At 46.4% G+C, this 18,397-nt stretch overlaps 2 protein-coding genes across 6 annotated transcripts in view; one reads left to right on the top strand and one right to left on the bottom strand.

Moving 5' to 3' along the window:
• Positions 1–5,827: 5,827 nt before the first annotated feature.
• The window catches only part of LOC108534488 (endogenous retrovirus group K member 8 Rec protein-like), a 19,969-nt gene continuing 7,399 nt past the window's right edge, over positions 5,828–18,397 (bottom strand). For 2 of the 4 annotated variants that reach the window (XM_017879859.1, XM_017879860.1), the window contains exons 2-5: positions 17,832–17,942; positions 14,550–14,633; positions 8,923–9,145; positions 5,832–6,636 (exon numbers count right to left, since the gene is read on the bottom strand). In XM_017879859.1, the coding sequence (XP_017735348.1) occupies positions 6,580–6,636; positions 8,923–9,145; positions 14,550–14,633; positions 17,832–17,875 (408 nt within the window). In that variant the 5' untranslated portion in view covers positions 17,876–17,942 and the 3' untranslated portion in view covers positions 5,832–6,579. Of the gene's footprint in view, positions 6,637–8,922; positions 9,187–14,549; positions 14,634–15,162; positions 15,275–17,831; positions 17,943–18,397 lie in introns of those variants that run through there. The other 2 variants (XR_001886993.1, XR_001886994.1) reach the window with 2 other exon arrangements.
• On the top strand, positions 15,290–17,854 carry UBL5 (ubiquitin like 5). 2 transcript variants are annotated; one of them, XM_017879862.1, is made up of 5 exons: positions 15,290–15,400; positions 15,738–15,804; positions 16,001–16,084; positions 16,247–16,284; positions 17,700–17,854. In XM_017879862.1, exons 2-5 carry the CDS (start codon positions 15,749–15,751, stop codon positions 17,741–17,743), a joined length of 222 nt encoding a protein of 73 aa, XP_017735351.1. In that variant the 5' UTR covers positions 15,290–15,400; positions 15,738–15,748; the 3' UTR covers positions 17,744–17,854. The 2 variants fall into 2 exon arrangements, with proteins under 2 accessions (XP_017735351.1, XP_017735350.1); XM_017879861.1 differs by having other exon boundaries at positions 15,322–15,400; positions 15,738–16,084.

The following is an 18,397-nucleotide window of genomic DNA, read 5'->3' as shown; positions in this document are numbered from 1 at the left end:
CGCTATATTGGCCAGGCTGGTCTCGAACTTCTGACCTCAAGTGATCCACCTGCCTCGGCTTCCCAGAATGCTGGGATTACATGTGTGAGCCACCGCGCCCGGCTAATTTTTGTATTTTTTTGTAGAGCCGGGGTTTTGCCATGTTGCTCAGGCTGGTCTTGAACTCCTGGGCTCAAGAGGTTCTTCCTGCTTCAGCCTCCAAAGTGCTAGGATTACAGGCATGAGCCACCATGCCCAGCTGATTGCATTCTTTTTTTATGGCTGCATTACGTGTGTCTTCTTGGCTTGTTGCCCTCCTATTATCAGACTGAATTCTGGGGTGGCAGATGGGACTTGAGCACCCCAGCTCTGCTGAGGTGCTCAGATAGTGGGGGGAGGAAACTCCTATACACCTGCCTCCACCCCTAAGATTACCTCCCTTCTTGTGAACTCTGGCAGGGGAAGGGGAGTTCCTTTCAGTTTGGCAGAACCCAGGTGTCTCTTCCCTGCCATCCCCACTCAGTTACAGGGGGTTCCTGCACCACCAGCATGCAGGGCTGGAGGGAGGGAAGTAGTCAGGTGAGAGAAAAAGAAACCCACACGCAAGCCTTCCTCTGGGCCAGGAACCCAGGAAACAAGAGTGTAGAAGGGGCCTGCCCAGCTTACTTCTTGGGTCTTGACCCAAAACTTTACCTCCTGGAAAGTATCCTCCCCCGCCCCCCGCCAAGGAAAGCGGCTCTGAGAACAGATCTTCTTACAGCAGGCCAGGTCTCCATGTGCAACCACAGCAGTAAGCCTTCACCAATACCTTGCAGTAGCTCTGATGAATGTGTGTACTCAGGAGGCTGAGGCAGGAGAACGGCGTGAACCCAGGAGGCGGAGCTTGCAGTGAGCCAAGATCACACCACTGCATTCCAGCCTGGGTGACAGAGCAAGACTCCGTCTCAAAAAAAAAAAAAAAAAAAACTTAAAGACCTGGAGAAAGTGGGGCCTTCGAGCAAAAGCTAGAAGGTAAAACAAAGTCCTTAAGACCCCGCCTGGGTTTCCTCAGAACTTAAGAGTTCATTTAAAATAATGGAGGCATTCTTACATACCTTCTAAACCTTGTACCAGGATCCACTTCATTTTTTAAAATTTATTTTCTTTTCTTTATTATTTTGGGACAGAGTTTTGCTCTCGTTGCCCAGGCTGGAGTGCAATGGCGCAATCTTGGCTCCCTGCAACCTCCACCTCCCGGGTTCAATCGATTCTCCTGCCTCAGCCTCCCAAGTAGCTGGGATTTAAGGCATGTGCCACCACACCCAGCTAATTTTGTATTTTTAGAAGAAATGGGGTTTCACCATGTTGGTCAGGCTGGTTTTGAACTCCTGACCTCAGGTGATAGGCGATCCGCCCGCCTCAGCCTCTCAAAGTGGTGGGATTATAGGCGTGAGCCACTGTGCCCGGCCTTTTTTTTCTTTTTTTGAGATAGAGTCCCAGGCTGGAGTGTAGTGGTGTGATCTCGCTCACTGCAACCTCCACCTCCCAAGTTCATGTGATTCTTGTGCCTCAACCCCCCAGGTAGCTGAAACTATAGGCGTGTGCCAACACACCTGGCTAATTTTTTTATTTTTAGTAGAGACGGGGTTTTGCAATGTTGCTCAAGCTGGTCTCGAACTCCTGACCTCAGGTGATCTACCACTTTGTTCTCCCAGTGCTGGGATTGCAGGTGTGATGTAATGGCACCTGGCCCCATTTTCCTCTTCCCTCGGCAGTACTCCCCATCCCTTTCCCAACTCCTCGCCCGACAGCTCAGCACCAAGACCCTGTGCTTGGCAAATCTTTGAATCAAGCACTGATAAATTAGAACATTTTGAAAAAGCAAACATTTCCTTTTCCACCCCCAGTGATTACAAAAGTAACATATGTTCAGTGTCAGAAATCTGGAAAAACACCACGAAGGGGAAAATTAGGCCGGGTGTGGTCGCTCATGCCTGTAATTCCAGCACTTTGGGAGGGTCACTTGAGGCCAGGAGTTTGAGACCAGCCAGGGCAACATAGTGAGACAGTGTCTCTCCAAAAAGTAAAAAAATCAGCCAGGCTTGGTGGTGCACACCTGAAGTCCCAGGAGTTGAGTCCCCTGGAGTCCTGGAATTGGAGGCTGCAGTGAGCTCTAACTGTGCCATGCACTCCAGCCTGGGTGACAGAGCAAGACACTGTCTCAAAAAAAAATTTTTTTTTTTAAAAAAAAGGGAGAATGAGACTCTCAGTAATCTTACCATGCTACCATGCAGTGGTAACTATAGTCAATGCTTGCGTGACCCAGTATTTATTTGTTTTCTTTTTCTTTTTTTGTTTGTTTTTGAGACGGAGTCTTGCACTATTACCCAGGCTGGATCTTGGCTCACTGCAAACTCCACCTCCCAGGTTCACGCCATTCTCCTGCCTCAGCCTCCCCTCCTGGGACTACAGGCGCCTGCCACCATGCATGGCTCATTTTTTTGTACTTCTAGTACAGACGGGGTTTCACTGTGTTAGCTAGGATGGTCTTGATCTCCTGACCTCATCATCCACCCACCTCGGCCTCCCAAAGTGCTGGGATTACAGGCGTGAGCCACCGCGCCCGGCCCAGTATTTCTTTGTTTTCAAACAGAGTCTCACTTTGTTGCCCAGGCTGGAGTGCAGTGGCACGATCTCAGCTCACTGCAACCTCTGCCTCCCAGGTTCAAGCGATTCTCCTGCCTTAGCCTCCTGAGTAGCTGGGATTACAGACGCCCACCACATTTTTGTAGTTTTAGTAGAGATGGGGTTTTGCCAATTGGCCAGGCTGGTCTCAAACTCCTGACCTGAAGTGATCCACCCGCCTTGACCTCCCAAAGTGTTGGGATTATAGGTGTGAGTCACTGTGCCTGGCCGTGACCCAGGATTTCTAAGAGAATGCAAAGATGTGCTGCTTCTAAACTTCCTCAGGCACCTCAGCCCCCTCAGCTCACTTTTGACCTTCCAATCTGTTTTGTTCTGGCTAGAGTCTCCCCAAAAGCAGAGGCAGGGGAGTTCCCACAAAGGAATGCCCTAAATCATCCCAAGATGGGACCAGTGGGGATTTCAAGAAAACACCAATTACCAGAGCAATCAGTCCAAAGCATTAATTAGGGAAACTTACAGAGTATTCCAATAATCATCAAGACAGGAAAGAAAAGGGGTGTTCTACCAAGGTACAGCTGCAGCTAGGGGTCAGGAAATGGAGTTCAGATGCACAAGTCAGCATGTCCGGTTTCCATTACTAGTTTGAGTAATGGGCCACCTGCTGGTCTGGCGGGTGTCAGCTTGACCAAAACAGGATTGTGGATTCTTTCCCTGGAATGGGACGTTCCACAGCTTTGGTTTTATATTTAGATTTTCTTTTTTTGGCTTGGTTTCATTTGGAGACGGGAGTCTCACTGTGTCTCCCAAGCTGGAGTGTAGTGGCGTGACCTTGGCTCACTGCAACCTCTGCCCCCTGGGTTCAAGAGAAGAACTCTCCTGCCTCAGCCTCCCAAGTAGCTAGGACTACAGGCGCATGCCACCATACCTGGCTAATTTTTTTGTATTTCAGTGGAGGCGGGGTTTCACCGTGTTGCCCAGGCTGGTCTCCAACTCCTGAACTCATGCAATCCACCTGCCTTGGCCTCCCAAAGTGCTAGGATTACAGGTGTGAGCCATCACGCCTGGCCTATATTTAGATTTTCAAGGCCAGTGTCTGGAATTTTTAAGGAAAGTACACAGGTTAAACATTATGAGACCTTAGAATAGAAAAACAGAAGAGTGGCTGGGCGTAGTGGTTCATGCCTGTAATCCCAGCACTTTGGGAGGCCAAGGCCGGCAGATCACCTGAGGTCGGGAGTTCGAGACCAGCCTGACCAACATGGAGAAACCCCATCACTACTAAAAATACAAAATTAGCTAGGCGTGGTGGTGCATGCCTGTAATCCCGGGAGTTTCTCTTGTTGCCCAGGCTGGAGTGCAATGGCACTATCTCAACTCACCACAACCTCCACCTCTCTGGTTCATGCAGTTCTCCTGCCTCAGCCTCCCAAGTAGGTGGGATCACAGTCATGCACCACCACGCCAGGCTGATTCTGTATTTTTAGCTGAGATGGGGTTTCTCCATGTTGGTCAGGCAGGTCTTGAACTCCTGGCCTCAGGTGATCTGCCCACCTCAGCCTACCAAAGTGCCGGAAACAGGCTTGAGCCACCACGCTAGTATTGGAGAATTCTTAAATCATTGTAGCAGTATAGTTCAACAATAGTAAAACGTGGTTTTAGTCTCTGGATCCTGCCATTCAAAAGCAAATAATAGGCCAGGCATGGTGGCTCACGCCTGTAATCCCAGCGTTTTGGGAGGTTGAGGTGGGCGGATCACTTGAGGTCAGCAGTTCGAGATCAGCCTGGACAACATGGTGAAACGCTGTCTTTACTAAAAATACAAAAAATAGCTAGGCGTGGTGGTGCGTGCCTGTAATTCCAGCTACTCAGGAGGCTGAGGCAAGAGAATCGCTTGAACAAGGGAGGCAGAAGTTGCAGTGAGCTGAGTTTGTTCCACTGCACTCCAGCCTGGGCAACAGAGCAAGACTGTCTCAAAAAAAAAAAAAAGAATTGAGACACAGCCTCACTCTGTTGCCCAGGATGGAGTGCAGTGGCGCAATCTCAGCTCACTGCAACCTCCGCCTCCAGTGTTCAAGCCATTCTCCTACCTCAGTCTCCCAAGTAGCTGGGATTACAGGTGCCTGCCACCACACCTGGCTAAATTTTTCTTTTTTCTTTTTTTTATTTTTAGTAGAGACAGGGTTTCATCATGTTGGCCAGGCTAGTCTCAAACTCCTGACCTTATGATCTGCCCACCTCGGCCTCCCAAAGTGCTGGGATTACAGGCATGTCCTTAACCTTGTCTACATAAACCTGTCAATTGATTGAGACCTGTTTCAGATACTTTTTGGTTTACAAATTGTTTGAATTGAGGAAGGAAGGCCCTTGTCCCACCAGCCCTGGCAAACCTGGAATCTGGTATGGAGTGCTCCCCAAAGATATAGATGCAGGAGACTGTGCAGTTGTCCAAAGTTTCCAGTTACCTTGCAGGCATTTAAGGTTGGTGACTGACAGTGAGGCAGGAGAACAAGGAAAATGAAGCAGAAGAGCAAAGGGAATTAAACGTTGGATAAAGGGCAAAATAAGTAAAAGCAAAGAGCAGAGAGCAGATGCAAGGTGAAGGGGCGGGTGAGCAAGAAGCAAGATAAATAGCAGAAGCTGAGAAGAGAAAACAAAAGGAAGATTAAAAACTGAGTAAAAATCCCATGGCCGGGGAAATCAGGACAAAACCAGTAAGGAACAGCTCTTTAGGCATAAGCATGTGCATTAAAGACAAAAAGTATCCTTAACATAAGGATAACCAGCTCATTAGCGCTCATGCATATGGACAGCATATCATACATGTACTTAAAATTATGGAATGAAGAGGCGGGAGAATGGCGTGAACCCGGGAGGCGGAGCTTGCAACGAACTAAGATCCGGCCACTGCACTCCAGCCCAGGCGACAGAGGGAGACTCCGTCTCAAAAAAAAAAAAAAAAAAAAAAAAAAAACGACGACGGCCCTCAAGCGCACAGGGGCCAAAGTAACTAAGCAACACACCTATCATTCAAAAAGGTAGACACTGGCTACAAATTGGGCAGCCTTGGGAAAAGAAGAAAAGCCTGGCCAACATGGTGAAACACTATCTCTACTAAAACTACAAAAATTAGCCGGGCGTGGTGGCAGGCGCCTGTAATCCCAGCTACTCGGAAGGCGAAGGCTGCAGTGAGCCGAGACCGTACCATTGCACTCCAGCCCAGGCAACAGAGTGAGACTACGTCGGAAAAAAAAAAAAAAAAAACCCAAACTACACCAAGCTGGGGCTGATCTTATCTCGCAGAGGTCAGTCCGCTCTCCCCTCCGAGAGTGGAATACTGTGCTTAATAAACTTGCTGCTTTGCTATCTCTGTGTGACTCGTCCAAATCTTTGTTCTGGGCACCAAGAGCCTGGAACTGTGCGGCACCACGCGGTAACAGCAGTTATTGGGCAGCGTATAGTCCAGGATCCAGCTTCGCCTATTGACTGGAGTCCACATCCCGGGGGAACGCGATGGCCAGAGGGCGAGGTGAGCAAAATGCTCAGGAGGCCCAGCCCTGAATGAACCCAGGGGGTCAGAAGGGATGACTGCAGAACTCGCTCCCCCCTACCCCCTCTGTTGGGGTCCACCTGTTTCCTAAACAAATGAACATACAAGACAAACATGGCAGCTATGCCGAACGGCAAGCTCTGCTTTATTTTATACAACCGTTTGTGGAATTTTACCACGTCACAAGACACGAGCTGTTTTTCTGACCTTTCCCTGACTTTCTGATTTCTCAAGACGCTTAAACATTAACTAGTTCCCAGAGTCTGCTGTTTGCAGCTGATTCCTTTGTTCTTCCTGTTTGCAGAGAAGGAACGTCCTGCTTTGTTTGCAAGAGCAGGACTTATCGGGAACATCTCGTTTGCGAGCACCTAGTCCTCTACATCTCCCCCTTCTTTATTTACAGGTTTGAATTTCTTTTAAAACCATCATCACATGTTGGGCTCGCTGGGACCCAGTGTTTGACCTCTGACACCATCTCCAGCAGACTGTGAAAATGACAAAGGCAAGAACAACAATCAATACGTTACTAGAAACAGAAGTCAGTAAAGTTTTTACAGAGTTCATAGGGTTTCAAGACGTCAAGCTTTGTGCAATACCAGTCATTAAATCTGCTCCAGTTAACAATGGTAACTGATTGTGAAATGTTTCAGAAATATTTTGTGTTAATTCCTGTATTTCCAGGGAAAGATTGTTATGGCCAATTACAAGTTTCTTTATCTCAGTCCAGTTATGTATAGTGCTATTAAAAGGAACAAGGAGTAATACAAAATTGGGTAGTATTTCTTTTTTTTTTTTTTTTTTTTTTTGAGACGGAGTCTTCGCTCTGTCACCCAGGCTTGGAGGTGCAGTTGGCGGATCTCAGCTCACTGGCAAGCTCCGCCTCCGGTTTACGCCATTCTCCTGCCTCAAGCCTCCGAGTAGCTGGGACTACAGGGCGCCCGCGACCGTCGCCGCCGGCTAGTTTTTTGAATATTTTTTAGTAGAGACGGGGTTTCACCGTGTTCGCCAGGATGGTCTCGATCTCCTGACCTCGTGATCCGCCCGTCTCGGCCTCCCAAAGTGCTGGGATTACAGGCTTGAGCCACCGCGCCTGGCCCAAAATTGGGTAGTATTTCAATCACATTTTAACAAAGCTCGAGTGTTCAACACTGTCAATTGATCACCTATCCAAGAAACTACTTGCTCCAAATTATCCACTCATTCAGTCAGATGCGCATCTATGTTTCGTTGTTGTTGCCACAACAAATGGGACTGTTCATGCCATTGTTGTACAAATTCTGCATTTTGGATACTCTGATGTAAAGCTAATCCAGCAACAGTGGCAGTGGAGGCAATTGCTACAAGTCCTAGCACACCGTCACGACGATTCCAACCATTCTCCTACTGCGGTGGACAAGATCTTGCATTATTTTGTAAATTTGAGTAACCCCAGCAGATTCACTCCAAGCGCGTGTTAAGTTTACAGGTAGCCAGTTTTCTTTTCTGGCTCTCAAAATATATAAATCGGAGTGAGACTCATTTCAATTATTATTCCACCAAGTAGTATTTACACAACTTAAGAATGTACAATTGCCTGTATAGCTAACTACCCCTGTATTATTATCCCATTTAAAGATTCCTGCAAATAACAAATAAGGTTTCTTTACACATGCAACGACATATCTAGATCTATTTCGATGCAAAGATATATGAAAAGGATTAGCAATATTAGTAAGATTTAAGGACATGTTTCCCATGAAAGTGAACATTAGTTTACCAGCAGCCTAGCAACTTCCAAATTCTGACTTTGTATTTGCTGAATTATTAGCCAATGCCTGGCATAGGCGTGCGCTGATAGACCACCATCATGCGAAAATAATAGGTTTCATTGCATCTGCCAGCCAATGCTGTGATTACCTTATTGCCAACGTAGGTTGACATGGACTAAATTTTAGGTTTGAAATCTCCATGCTACACTCCAATCTGTTGATAAGCGAATTACGACTTTTTCCTTTTTTTTTTTTTTGAGACGGGCGGCGTAGTCTCGCTCTGTCGCCCAGGCTGGGAGTGCAGTGCCAGATCTCAGCTCACTGCAAGCTCGCCCTCCCAGGTTTATTGCATTCTCCTGCCCTCGCCCTCCGAGTAGCTGGGACTACAGGCGCCGCCACCTCGCCCAGCTAGTTTTTGTTTATTTTTTTTTAGCTTAGAGACGGGGTTTCACTGTATTAGGCCGGATTGTCTTGATCTCCTGACCTTGTGATCCGCCCATCCAGCCTCCCAAGCTGTGGGAATTACAGGCTTGAGCCCACCGACGGGCCCGGGGCCAACTTTTTCCTTTTCTTCTAATAATAATCGCGCGCCTACTACTCTCTACACCTAGTCCACTCTAATTGGGAAACACCTCCGTACACATCAGGGATAGGGCATAAAGATAATGTAGTGGGCAGAGTTTCATTTAGTAATGCAGTATGATTATACTTAAAACTTTGAGCAACAAAAATCATAGTAAAGGCAGCAATGTGACTATGGTTATAACGAACAGCCCAAGCCTCATGAGAAGGATGCAGACAATGTGAACTACTCCCAAGACATATAGGTAACCCTTCAACCCCAAATTGATATGAACTATTCACTGTGCCAGTGTCTAATTTAGGATCCTGGTTTAAAAACGGTGATGGCATCCAAACAGTATCATTAGTAAATACTGGGACCTCTTTGTTTCCCCATGCCACACCTTGATATAAGGGTGGAAAGGGAATATAAGCCCAGTATATAAATTCTCCAGCTGTTACCTGGCAATTCACTACAGCCAGCATAGCCAAAAATAAAGTCAGTGGCGTTTTTGGTTGTCCAGCTTGCTGAACAACCCCTTCAGCTTCCTGAGTGAGCTTTTTCAGCTGTCCCCATGTCGGAGGCTCTGCACGTTGAGTTCCGAAGGTGAATGTTCTCTGAGCACTCATTAGGACCTGGAATTCCTTCAGGAACTCTTCGGATCGGCTCCTCTTCGCCATGGCACTGTTAAAACCGTCGAGATGGAAACCACTCGTCTCCGGCACCTGTACGCACAAGAGCATAGCCTCGGCCCCATTGTAAAACTTTTCCTTTTAAATATTGTCCTTGTAATGAAGGATAATACACCCACAGATTACTATTTTGTGGCTTTTCTAAAGGTTGTTGAAAATGTTTTTCCACTGCTGATTGCCGTAATTGGCGCCAATGGTTGAGAAAATTTAAAGTAAATAGGGCTTTCAGAATTTGATGTTTGGGGGAATCTTGCCCATTTCCCCGTTTGTTTTGAAAGTTGTAATTTTAAAGTAGCATTGGCTCTTTCAATAATTGCTTGGCCTTGACTATTAAATGGAATACCAGTGGAATGATGTATATGGTATAGAGGAAGGCAGCCAATTTACGAGAGCAATAAGCAGGGGCATTATCAGTTTTTAATTCAGCAGGAACTCCCGTAACTGCAAAGCAAGTAAATGAGTAATAACAGAGTCAGCCTTTTCAGAGGGTAATGGTGTAGCCCATTGGAAATGTGACCATGTATTAATTGTATGATGAACATATTTTATTTTATTTTTTTTTGAGACGGAGTCTCGCTCTGTCACCCGGGCTGGAGTGCAGTGGCCGGATCTCAGCTCACTGCAAGCTCCGCCTCCTGGGTTTACACCATTCTCCTGCCTCAGCCTCTGGAGTAGCTGGGACTACAGGCGCCCGCCACCTCGCCCGGCTAGTTTTTTGTATTTTTTAGTAGAGACGGGGTTTCACCGTGTTAGCCAGGATGGTCTCGATCTCCTGACCTCGTGATCTCGGCCTCCCAAAGTGCCGGGATTACAGGCTTGAGCCACCGCGCCCGGCCTGATGAACATATTTTAAACGACCAAAGGAAGAAACATAAGTTACATCCATTTGCCAAATGTGGTTTTGTTGAGTGCCTCGGGAGTTGATACCTGGACTTAAAAAAGGTGCAATAATAGGAGCACAAGATGGACACGCTCTGGCAATATAGCTTGGGCTTGATGGTGTGTTATAGAAAATCGCCGTTGTAATCCTAAACTGTTAGTATGATGTAATTGGTGCTCAGCCTGAGCCCGTTGGACACTGCCAATAAGTAAAGAATCAATCTGGCTATTGCCAAAAGTTAAAGGTCCTGGCAAAGCTGAATGGGAACGAATATGAGTGACAAAAAGGGGGGCAATGCGAGAAGTAAGAGTTGCAAATAATAGAGAAAATACTTTTTGTAAAGGAGTTTGAGGAAATAATGGTAAGGAAGTTTGAGAAATATATTTAGTTACATATACAGCATATTGGGAATCACTAACTATATTACAAGGTGTCTGAGGCCAGTCTTGTAGAACCCTAAGAATGGCAAAAAGTTCTCCCTGTTGTACTGATTCAAAAGGATAGTGAGAAATTTTTGAATTATCTGATGTCCAGTATCTAGCTTTTCCATTGCTAGAAGCATCAGTAAAAAAGGTGGGACCTTTAACTGGAGTATAAGAGAGAGGATTATATGGCAGTAGAGAATATTGTTGTAGGAAGGCAAATAATTTATTACTAGGATAGTGTTGAGAAAAAGAACCAGCATACTCAGCACAAGCCACTTGCCAACCTTCATGAGTTTCTAGTAGAGATTCAATGTATTGATTAATCGGGTAATAATTTTTATAGGATCAGTACCAAGCAACTGACAAGCTCGATGTCGTCCTTTAATAATTAATTTAGCCAACTTATCAATGTAGGGGTGTATTTTTTTAATGGCTTTATTAGCTAAAAACAGCCATTCCAGAATGTTATTATCTTGATGTAAAACGGCCGTTGGCGAATAAGGAGTATGAAAAAGACACAAAGAAACTGGAAGATTGGGCGCAATATAATCAAGATGAGCTTTACTAATTTTATTTTCTACAAATGACAACTCTTCTTCTGCTGCAGGGGATAATTGACGGGAACTATTTAAATCTGAGTCCCCTTCTAAGGTAGCAAATAAATGTCGCAATTTATAAGTAGGGATGCCTAAGATGGGGCGAAGCCAACTTATGTCCCCTAACAATTTTTGAAAATCATTAAGGGTCAAAAGTTGATCTCTTCGAATTTGAACCTTTTGAGGCCGAATATGCTTTTCTGCTAAAAGGTATCCTAGATATTGAATAGGAAATTGAGTCTGAATTTTTTTCAGGAGAAGTAGGTAAATTATATTGAGTTAATTGTTGTTGTAAAGCTTGAAAAACTTGACTCTGTAAGACTTCATCAGGAGTTGCCAATAAAATATCATCCATGTAATGGTAAATTAATACAGTGGGGAATTGGCATCTAACAGGATTTAAAGCTCTATGAACAAATTTTTGACATAGAGTAGGACTATTAAGCATACCTTGAGGGAGAACTTTCCATTGATATCTTTGAGTAGGCTGTCCATTATTATATTCGGGAACAGTAAAGGCAAATTTTTCACAATCTTGGGGTTGTAACGGAATAGTAAAAAAACAATCTTTAAGGTCTATGACCATTAATTTCCAATTTTGTGGGATAAGGGCTGGATTGGGAAGACCAGGTTGTAAAGTCCCCATAGGTTGAATACAGGCATTTACAGCTCTAAGATCAGTTAATAAGTGCCTCTTTTTTTTTTTTTTTTTTTTTTTTTTTTTTTTTTTGATGAGACAAAACCAGGGGAATTCGCTGCAGAAGTACTGGTTCAATATGCCGTCGCCAACTGTTCCTTAACTAAATTTTCTTTAAGCCTTTTAGTTTTTTCTTAGATTAATGCACTGTTCCACCCAACAGGAGTTATTTAGTTTTCACTTCAATTGTAAAAGGTTTGAGCTTTTTGTGGACAGTGGCTTTAAGGTTTTTAAAGGATTGTAGCCCAATTTTTGGAACATCATTATTTTTTTGGCAGCTGCAAGAAATTATGAGGAATGCTTAAAAAGGCACAAATTGTTGTAAAAGATACGGGCCCCAAAAGTTTAATATTTAATGAAGGAACAATTTAAAAGGCCTTGTTTCCTTGTTGATCCTTCAGGGTCCTTACCACAAATCAGGGGACTGGACACTTTGGTAGGGACTATGAGGAAGCCAGCTAACTAGGCTGGATTAGACGTAACGAATACTTAGTTTCTTCTTTCCAATGATCCAGGGCCATTTTAAGCCAAGCATATGAATAGGGATAAATCCCAACTCTGTTGACTAATCCCTTCAAAAGTATTCCATTAATTTGCAAAGAACATAGAGGTTTTTGATCAGAAACTAAGGTTTCCCAGAAAACAGTTTTCCCAGTACTACCGAAACCTCCTTGACGAGACACATCTCTAGATACAAAAGGAAAAAAAGGCAATAGAAGCAATTGTGCAATATGTTCCCCTGCTGCTAGGCGCATAAATTGTGAGACTTGGACCATAATAAGAATTTCATCGGTAAAATCAGGATCAATGATTCCCGGAACCACCATTAACCCTCGCATAGCACTGCTGCTTCGACCTAACAGAAGTCCTACGTGTCCCTTTGGCAAAGGACCACACACTCCAGTAGCTAACTTATATATTCCTCCATTAGGAGACAGAGTATAAAGCTAAGTAATAGCTAAGTCAGCAGCAGCGCTTTGCTTAGTTGCAGCATAAAGTTGAGAAACTGGGGTAAGGTGTGATACCCTTAAGGAGGACTCGAAGTCACTCCTTGATGTTGTAAGCCATTGCTCACTGGGTATTGTGGTAGGCCTGCACTGTAATTGTTGGGGCCCCAAGCCTGCGGGCCCCGACTCCCGTTTCCCAGGAGAGGTGACAATAAATTTCCACTCATCAGTTTTTGAACGGCACTCATTTGTCCAATGTCGACCTTTCCCAGTGTTTGCATACCTCAGAAAGTAACCTTTTTTCTTTTGAGGCGGAAAAGCCTAGTTTTTTCCGGCATTCCTTTTTAAAATGACCAGGTTTTCCACATTGATAACACACACCTTGTTTAGAACTGCCTTTTAAAGCCTTAGAAAGTGCCCCAGCAAACAACTGAGCATTATAAATGGCCCCTCCAACACCTGCACAAGCCCGAACGTATTCATCTAAATCAGCTCCACTGGCCTTTAGAGGATGCAGCAATTTTTGACACTCAGGATTAGCATTCTCAAAAGCTAGAGTATCCAAAAGAATTTTAGAAGCAGGCCTGCACCTACAGTCTTCAATACAGCATCTTGAAGACGGGCTACAAAATCTGGATACGGCTCATTGGCTCCTTGTAGGATTTTTACGAAAGATAAAGTAGTTTAGCCTGCTATTTCAACTTTAGACCACGCTTTTAAGAACAAAGCTTTAATCTGAGTGAGGGCAATATCATCTAGGCCTGCCTGAGTATTAACAGTGGCATACTGTCCTGAACCTGTAAGCTGTTCTTCAGTAGGTCCTGGGGGATTTTGAGTAGCATTTTTTCTAGCTTGTACTCTTGCTTCCTCCAACCACTAACTCTTTAATTGAAGCCATTGAGAACGGTCAAGAACAGCCTTTCCCAGCGTTTCCCAGTCAATAGGAATCATCATATGTTCTGAAGAGAAGGAATCGAGAAGGCCGAGAACAAACGGTGACCGAGGCCCATAATTTGAAATTGCAGCTTTCATTTCTTTTAAAATTTAAATTGTAGTGCTGTAAAAGTCACATTATGACCACCGTTTGGGAACTGAGCATTGGGGCCAAAAGCTGCTCGTGTTATCGGGAACAAATCTAATTCTTCAAAATTATCTTTTACCTTAAATTCCTTCTTTTCTCCCACAGGAGGAAAAGGCACAGAGAAAACTTGACCTGACACAGGCAGAGACTGGAGGCGGCAGTAAGGGGAAATCTTCCTCCAATGGAACAGAGGGAAAAGTAACAGGGAAGGCTTGTGGCGGAAGGATAGGATAAACAGGGGCAGTGGCACCTTGTGATTTTAACAGTTGTTGTAACATATCTAAAATTCGCTGCATGTCAGAATTTCCTTCAGATGAAGGGGGCATCAGCTCTTCCTCCAACTCTTTATCCTCAGCAACCGGGGCATGAATATGTTCCTCTCCAAAATCATTTTTCTCTAAACCTTCAGATGCCTCACCTCCCGGGGCAGGAGCGCCACGCTCTGAGCCAGTTTCAAGTAGCTCTAATGCCCGAGTAATGGAACCACACAAAGTCCATAAAGTCAGAGGCATTGTTTGCCCTCGCTGATGAGCTGGATGCAGGACTTTAACTACTTGCAACCATGCTTTTCGATTTAGCTGCACTTCAGTTTGATATTGAAACCAATAGTAATGTTGTTCAACATGGGCAAACAATCGCTTCAAAGTCTTTTCTTTTACTTCTACTCCTATGGACATCAACAGTTCCTGAAGCAACCGCAAATATTCCGAGGCCAGAGAGGTGGAATTCCCCATAATTTTCCCGTGGGTCCCCCTCCTTTATTTACTTACCCGGGGTGTGCCCCCTCCGGTTCCTTGCTCTCTTGGAGCCACAAACCCTGCTGGCTGCGCCAGATGTTGGGGTCCGCCTGTTTCCTAAACAAAGGAATGAACACACATGACAACACAAGACAAAACAAACATGGCGGCCGCGCCCAACAGCACGCTCTGCTTTATTTTATGTAACCGTTTGTGGAATTTTACCACGTCACAAGACACGAGTTGTTTTTCTGACACGAGTTGTTTTTCTGACCTTTCCCTGACTTTCTGATTTCTCAAAATGCTTAAACATTAACCAGTTCCCATCATCTGCTGTTAGCCGCTGACTCCTTTGTTCTTCCTGTTCACAGAGAAGGAAAGTCCTGCTTTGTTTACAAGAGCAGGACTTATCGGGAACACCTCGTTTGCGAGCAGGTAGTCCTCTACACCCTCCGCCCTCGCTCCTAGTAGCCGCAGAAAGATGCTTCGGGCCCCCACCCCCGGACCCTCTGGTGCCCCACCATGTGACCGAGTCTCCCGGCAACCACTTCAAACGAGTTGGGGCCGGCGCCGGACCTCTGGCTCTCTCTCCACGCCCTTTCGCCCCACACCCGCTGAGACACCCCTCTCTACCCTGCGCGCCTACCGCAGGCGTCCCCCTGCCAAGCCTTGGGACACGGAAACCGGTACTTCTGAACCGCAAATACCCAACAGACCGCAGACCCGGAAGAACCTGAGCCAGTGTTGACCACACCGTCTGGCTAGGGGCGGGACTTCCGGCCCTGCATTTTTACTTCCGCTTCCGGTTCCCAGCGTCAACAGCGGCCAGAGGTCTGCGCTGGCGCAAGCAGCTAGTGGCGTCGGCTGGTTCTAGGCGATTCGAGGTGAGGGGGTCAAGCGGAGAGGCTCAGAGTTGGGGAAAGCTGTCGCGACCCAGCCACCCAGGGTCTGGGGTCAGTGGGCGGTGAGGCCAGGGAGTTTTGTGTCAGGGCATTCAGGCGTCGAGAAGGGGCGGAGGCGCGGCTGCCTGGGGTTCGCGGCCCTGGGACAGGGGACTTGGCCTGGGAGTATTCGAGTCCGGGGGGTTGGGGGCAGAACGGAAGGCTCAGTGACCGGGAATTTTAGGGCCTGGGACTGGGAGACTTGTAGGCTGGGGCTTCTGGGTCTGGGAGACGCCTGAAGCTCTGATTTTGCTACCTTCCACCCCACTGCTCTGTGTAGCTCCAGCTAGGATGATCGAGGTTGTTTGCAACGACCGTCTGGGGAAGAAGGTCCGCGTTAAATGCAAGTATCCACAGGCAGCCGAGAGGCAGTGGTACCCGCAGGGATGCTTGGCTTGAGGCAGGCAACTCAATCTGTTGTCGGATGGTTTTCGTTAAACCCGGGAGAGGGGGCGGATGGGGTCTTGGCAGATGGTATTCAGCCCTGGAATGCCCTCGTCCTCGTTCTACCGCTCCCATTTGCCTTAACTCCTCTGCGCCCAGCACGGATGATACCATCGGGGACCTTAAGAAGCTGATTGCAGCCCAAACTGGCACCCGTTGGAACAAGATTGTCCTGAAGAAGTGGTGAGTGCAGTGGTAGAGCCACTGGGTGGACTGGACTAGGCCGGAAGGTTTTGGTTTGGGGGAACGCTACAGGCAGCCCTTTGCTTAGGCTCAGCTACCTCATTCGGCCTCCAGGCTGAAGAGCCTACTTAGCCTTATCTCTAAAATGTCTCTTTTCCTTAGGTACACGATTTTTAAGGACCACGTGTCTCTGGGGGACTGTATCCTTTGTGTGACTTCTTGAGGAAGCATCTACATACCCAGCCTCGGTTATCTTTGTTCAAAACTAAAGTCTGCATGAGATAATGTATATTAAGTGTTTAACTTAGTACGTGGCACATGGTGAGCCCTTAGAAAATGGGAGCTAGGCTGGGCGCGGTGGCTCACGCCTGTAATCCCAGCACTTTGGGGAGGCCGAGGTAGGCGGATCACAAGGTGAGGAGATCGAGACCATCCTGGCTAACACGGTGAAACCCCGTCTCTACTAAAAAATACAAAAAAATTAGCTGGGCATAGTGGCGGGCGCCTGTAGTCCCAGCTGCTCGGGAGGCTGAGGCAGGAGAATGGCATGAACCTGAGAGGCGGAGCTTGCAGTGAACCGACATCGTGCCACTGCACTCCATCCTAGGCAACAGAGCGAAGACTGTCTCAAAAAAAAAAAAAAGAGGAAGAAGAAAATGGGAGCTATGTAATTATTTGGTTGGAGAAGAGGATAGTTGGTGAAAGTTTGACTTCAAGTTCAAAATATTTATTACTGACCTCCACCTGGGTGCTGAACAGTAGGTCAGGGTGGGGTGAGACTCAGGTATATCTATTGTGCAGAAGGAACAGAAACTTTTTGAATTTTTATTTTATTTTTTTTTGAGACAGTCTCGCTCTATCGCCCAGGCTGGAGTGCAGTGGCACGATCTTGGTCCACTGCAACCTCCACCTCCCGGGTTCAAGCAGTTCTGCCTCAGCCTCCCAAGTAGCTGGGATTACAGGCATGTGCCACCACTCCTTGCTAGTTTTTGTATTTTTAGTAGAGATGGGGTTCTGCCACATTTGCCAGGCTAGTCTCGAACTCCTGGCCTCAAGTGATCCTCCCACCTCGGCCTCCCAAAGTGCTGGGATTATAGTCATGAGCCACTGCACTTGGCCTAGAAGGAACAAACTTTTTTTTTTTTCAGGTAGAGTTTTGCTGTTGTTGCCCAGGCTGGAGTACAGTGGCACAATCTTGGCTCACTGCAGCCTCTACCTCCTGGGTTTAAGTGATTCTCCTGTCTCAGCCTTCCAAGTAGCTGGGATTACAGGTGCCTGCCACCATGCCCAGCTAACTTTTTTGTATTTTTAGTAGAGATGGGTTTTCACTGTGTTTAAACATCACTGTGTTGGCCAGGCTGGTCTCAAACTCCTGACATCAAGTGATCCACCTGCTTCAGCTTCCCAAAGTGCTGGGATTACAGGTGTGAGCCACTGCACCCAGCCAGAAATTTTTTGGTAAAGTTTCAGTTCTCTCCAAATAAAAATGGCCTGGTCCAAAATGGGCTTCCTTAGCCCTGAGCTGAGACCTCAGGCCACCCTGACCCAGCTATGAATGGATGAGAGGGGTGGGGATGGAAGCCAGAGTCAGGATTCCTTAACACCTCTCCTTCAGATGAAATCCACGATGGGATGAACCTGGAGCTTTATTACCAATAGATGAGAATCCTCATCTTTCTGCTGCCCCGCTCTCTTCTCCCATCTTCATCCCCCACACTAGGATAGATGCTTGTTTGTAAAAACTCACCTTAATAAAGACTTAGATGTTGCTTTGTTGCTGTCTCTTTGCATGAGAGCTGTCTAGTGATGGATGGATTGGTCGCTGTTTGGTCATCACTGCACCATCAGTATGTACCTGCTGAAATAAGAGCTCCAGATCAACTGGATCCATGAGGGCAGAGCAGACCAGCAGGCTGGGAGTCTGTGTAGGAGCCCAGAGAGAGCTCTGGGGTTTGCTGTGGGTGTCTGAAGGTCAAGAGACGCTGGGATTATTGTCACCCTAATAGACCAAAGAGCCTCCAGGTAATGACAGTAGATGTAATTGTTAGGAATTAAGATTCTGAAATCACAGACCTGAGGAGGTATAGATGAGTTTAAAGCATGTTTAAACATCCACAGTTCCTGGCACCATTTTTTTTTTTTAAGACAGGGTCTTGCTCTGTCACCCAGGCTGGAATGCAATGGTGCGATCATAGCCCACTGCAGCCCTGAAGTGGACTCACACAGTCCTCCTGCATCAGCCTCCCAAGTAGCTGGGCGGTGTGTATCACCATGCCTGCTAAAATTTTTTTTTTTTTTTTTTTTTTTTTTTTT

Source organism: Rhinopithecus bieti, unplaced genomic scaffold (assembly GCF_001698545.2).
Source record: "Rhinopithecus bieti isolate Rb0 unplaced genomic scaffold, ASM169854v2 scaffold_10589, whole genome shotgun sequence".
NCBI classification, from domain to species: Eukaryota; Metazoa; Chordata; class Mammalia; order Primates; family Cercopithecidae; genus Rhinopithecus; species Rhinopithecus bieti.
Note: the sequence above shows the minus strand (reverse complement) of the source record. Positions and strands in the feature narration are given on the sequence as shown.

Coding starts and splice junctions, on each gene's coding strand:
- UBL5 (XM_017879861.1), top strand. CDS start 15,882: ATGGTTTTCGTTAAACCCGGGAGAGGGGGCGGATGGGGTCTTGGCAGA. Junction 16,085..16,246: donor AAGATTGTCCTGAAGAAGTG/GTGAGTGCAGTG, acceptor TCTTTTCCTTAG/GTACACGATTTTTAAGGACC. Junction 16,285..17,699: donor CCACGTGTCTCTGGGGGACT/GTATCCTTTGTG, acceptor CCTCTCCTTCAG/ATGAAATCCACGATGGGATG.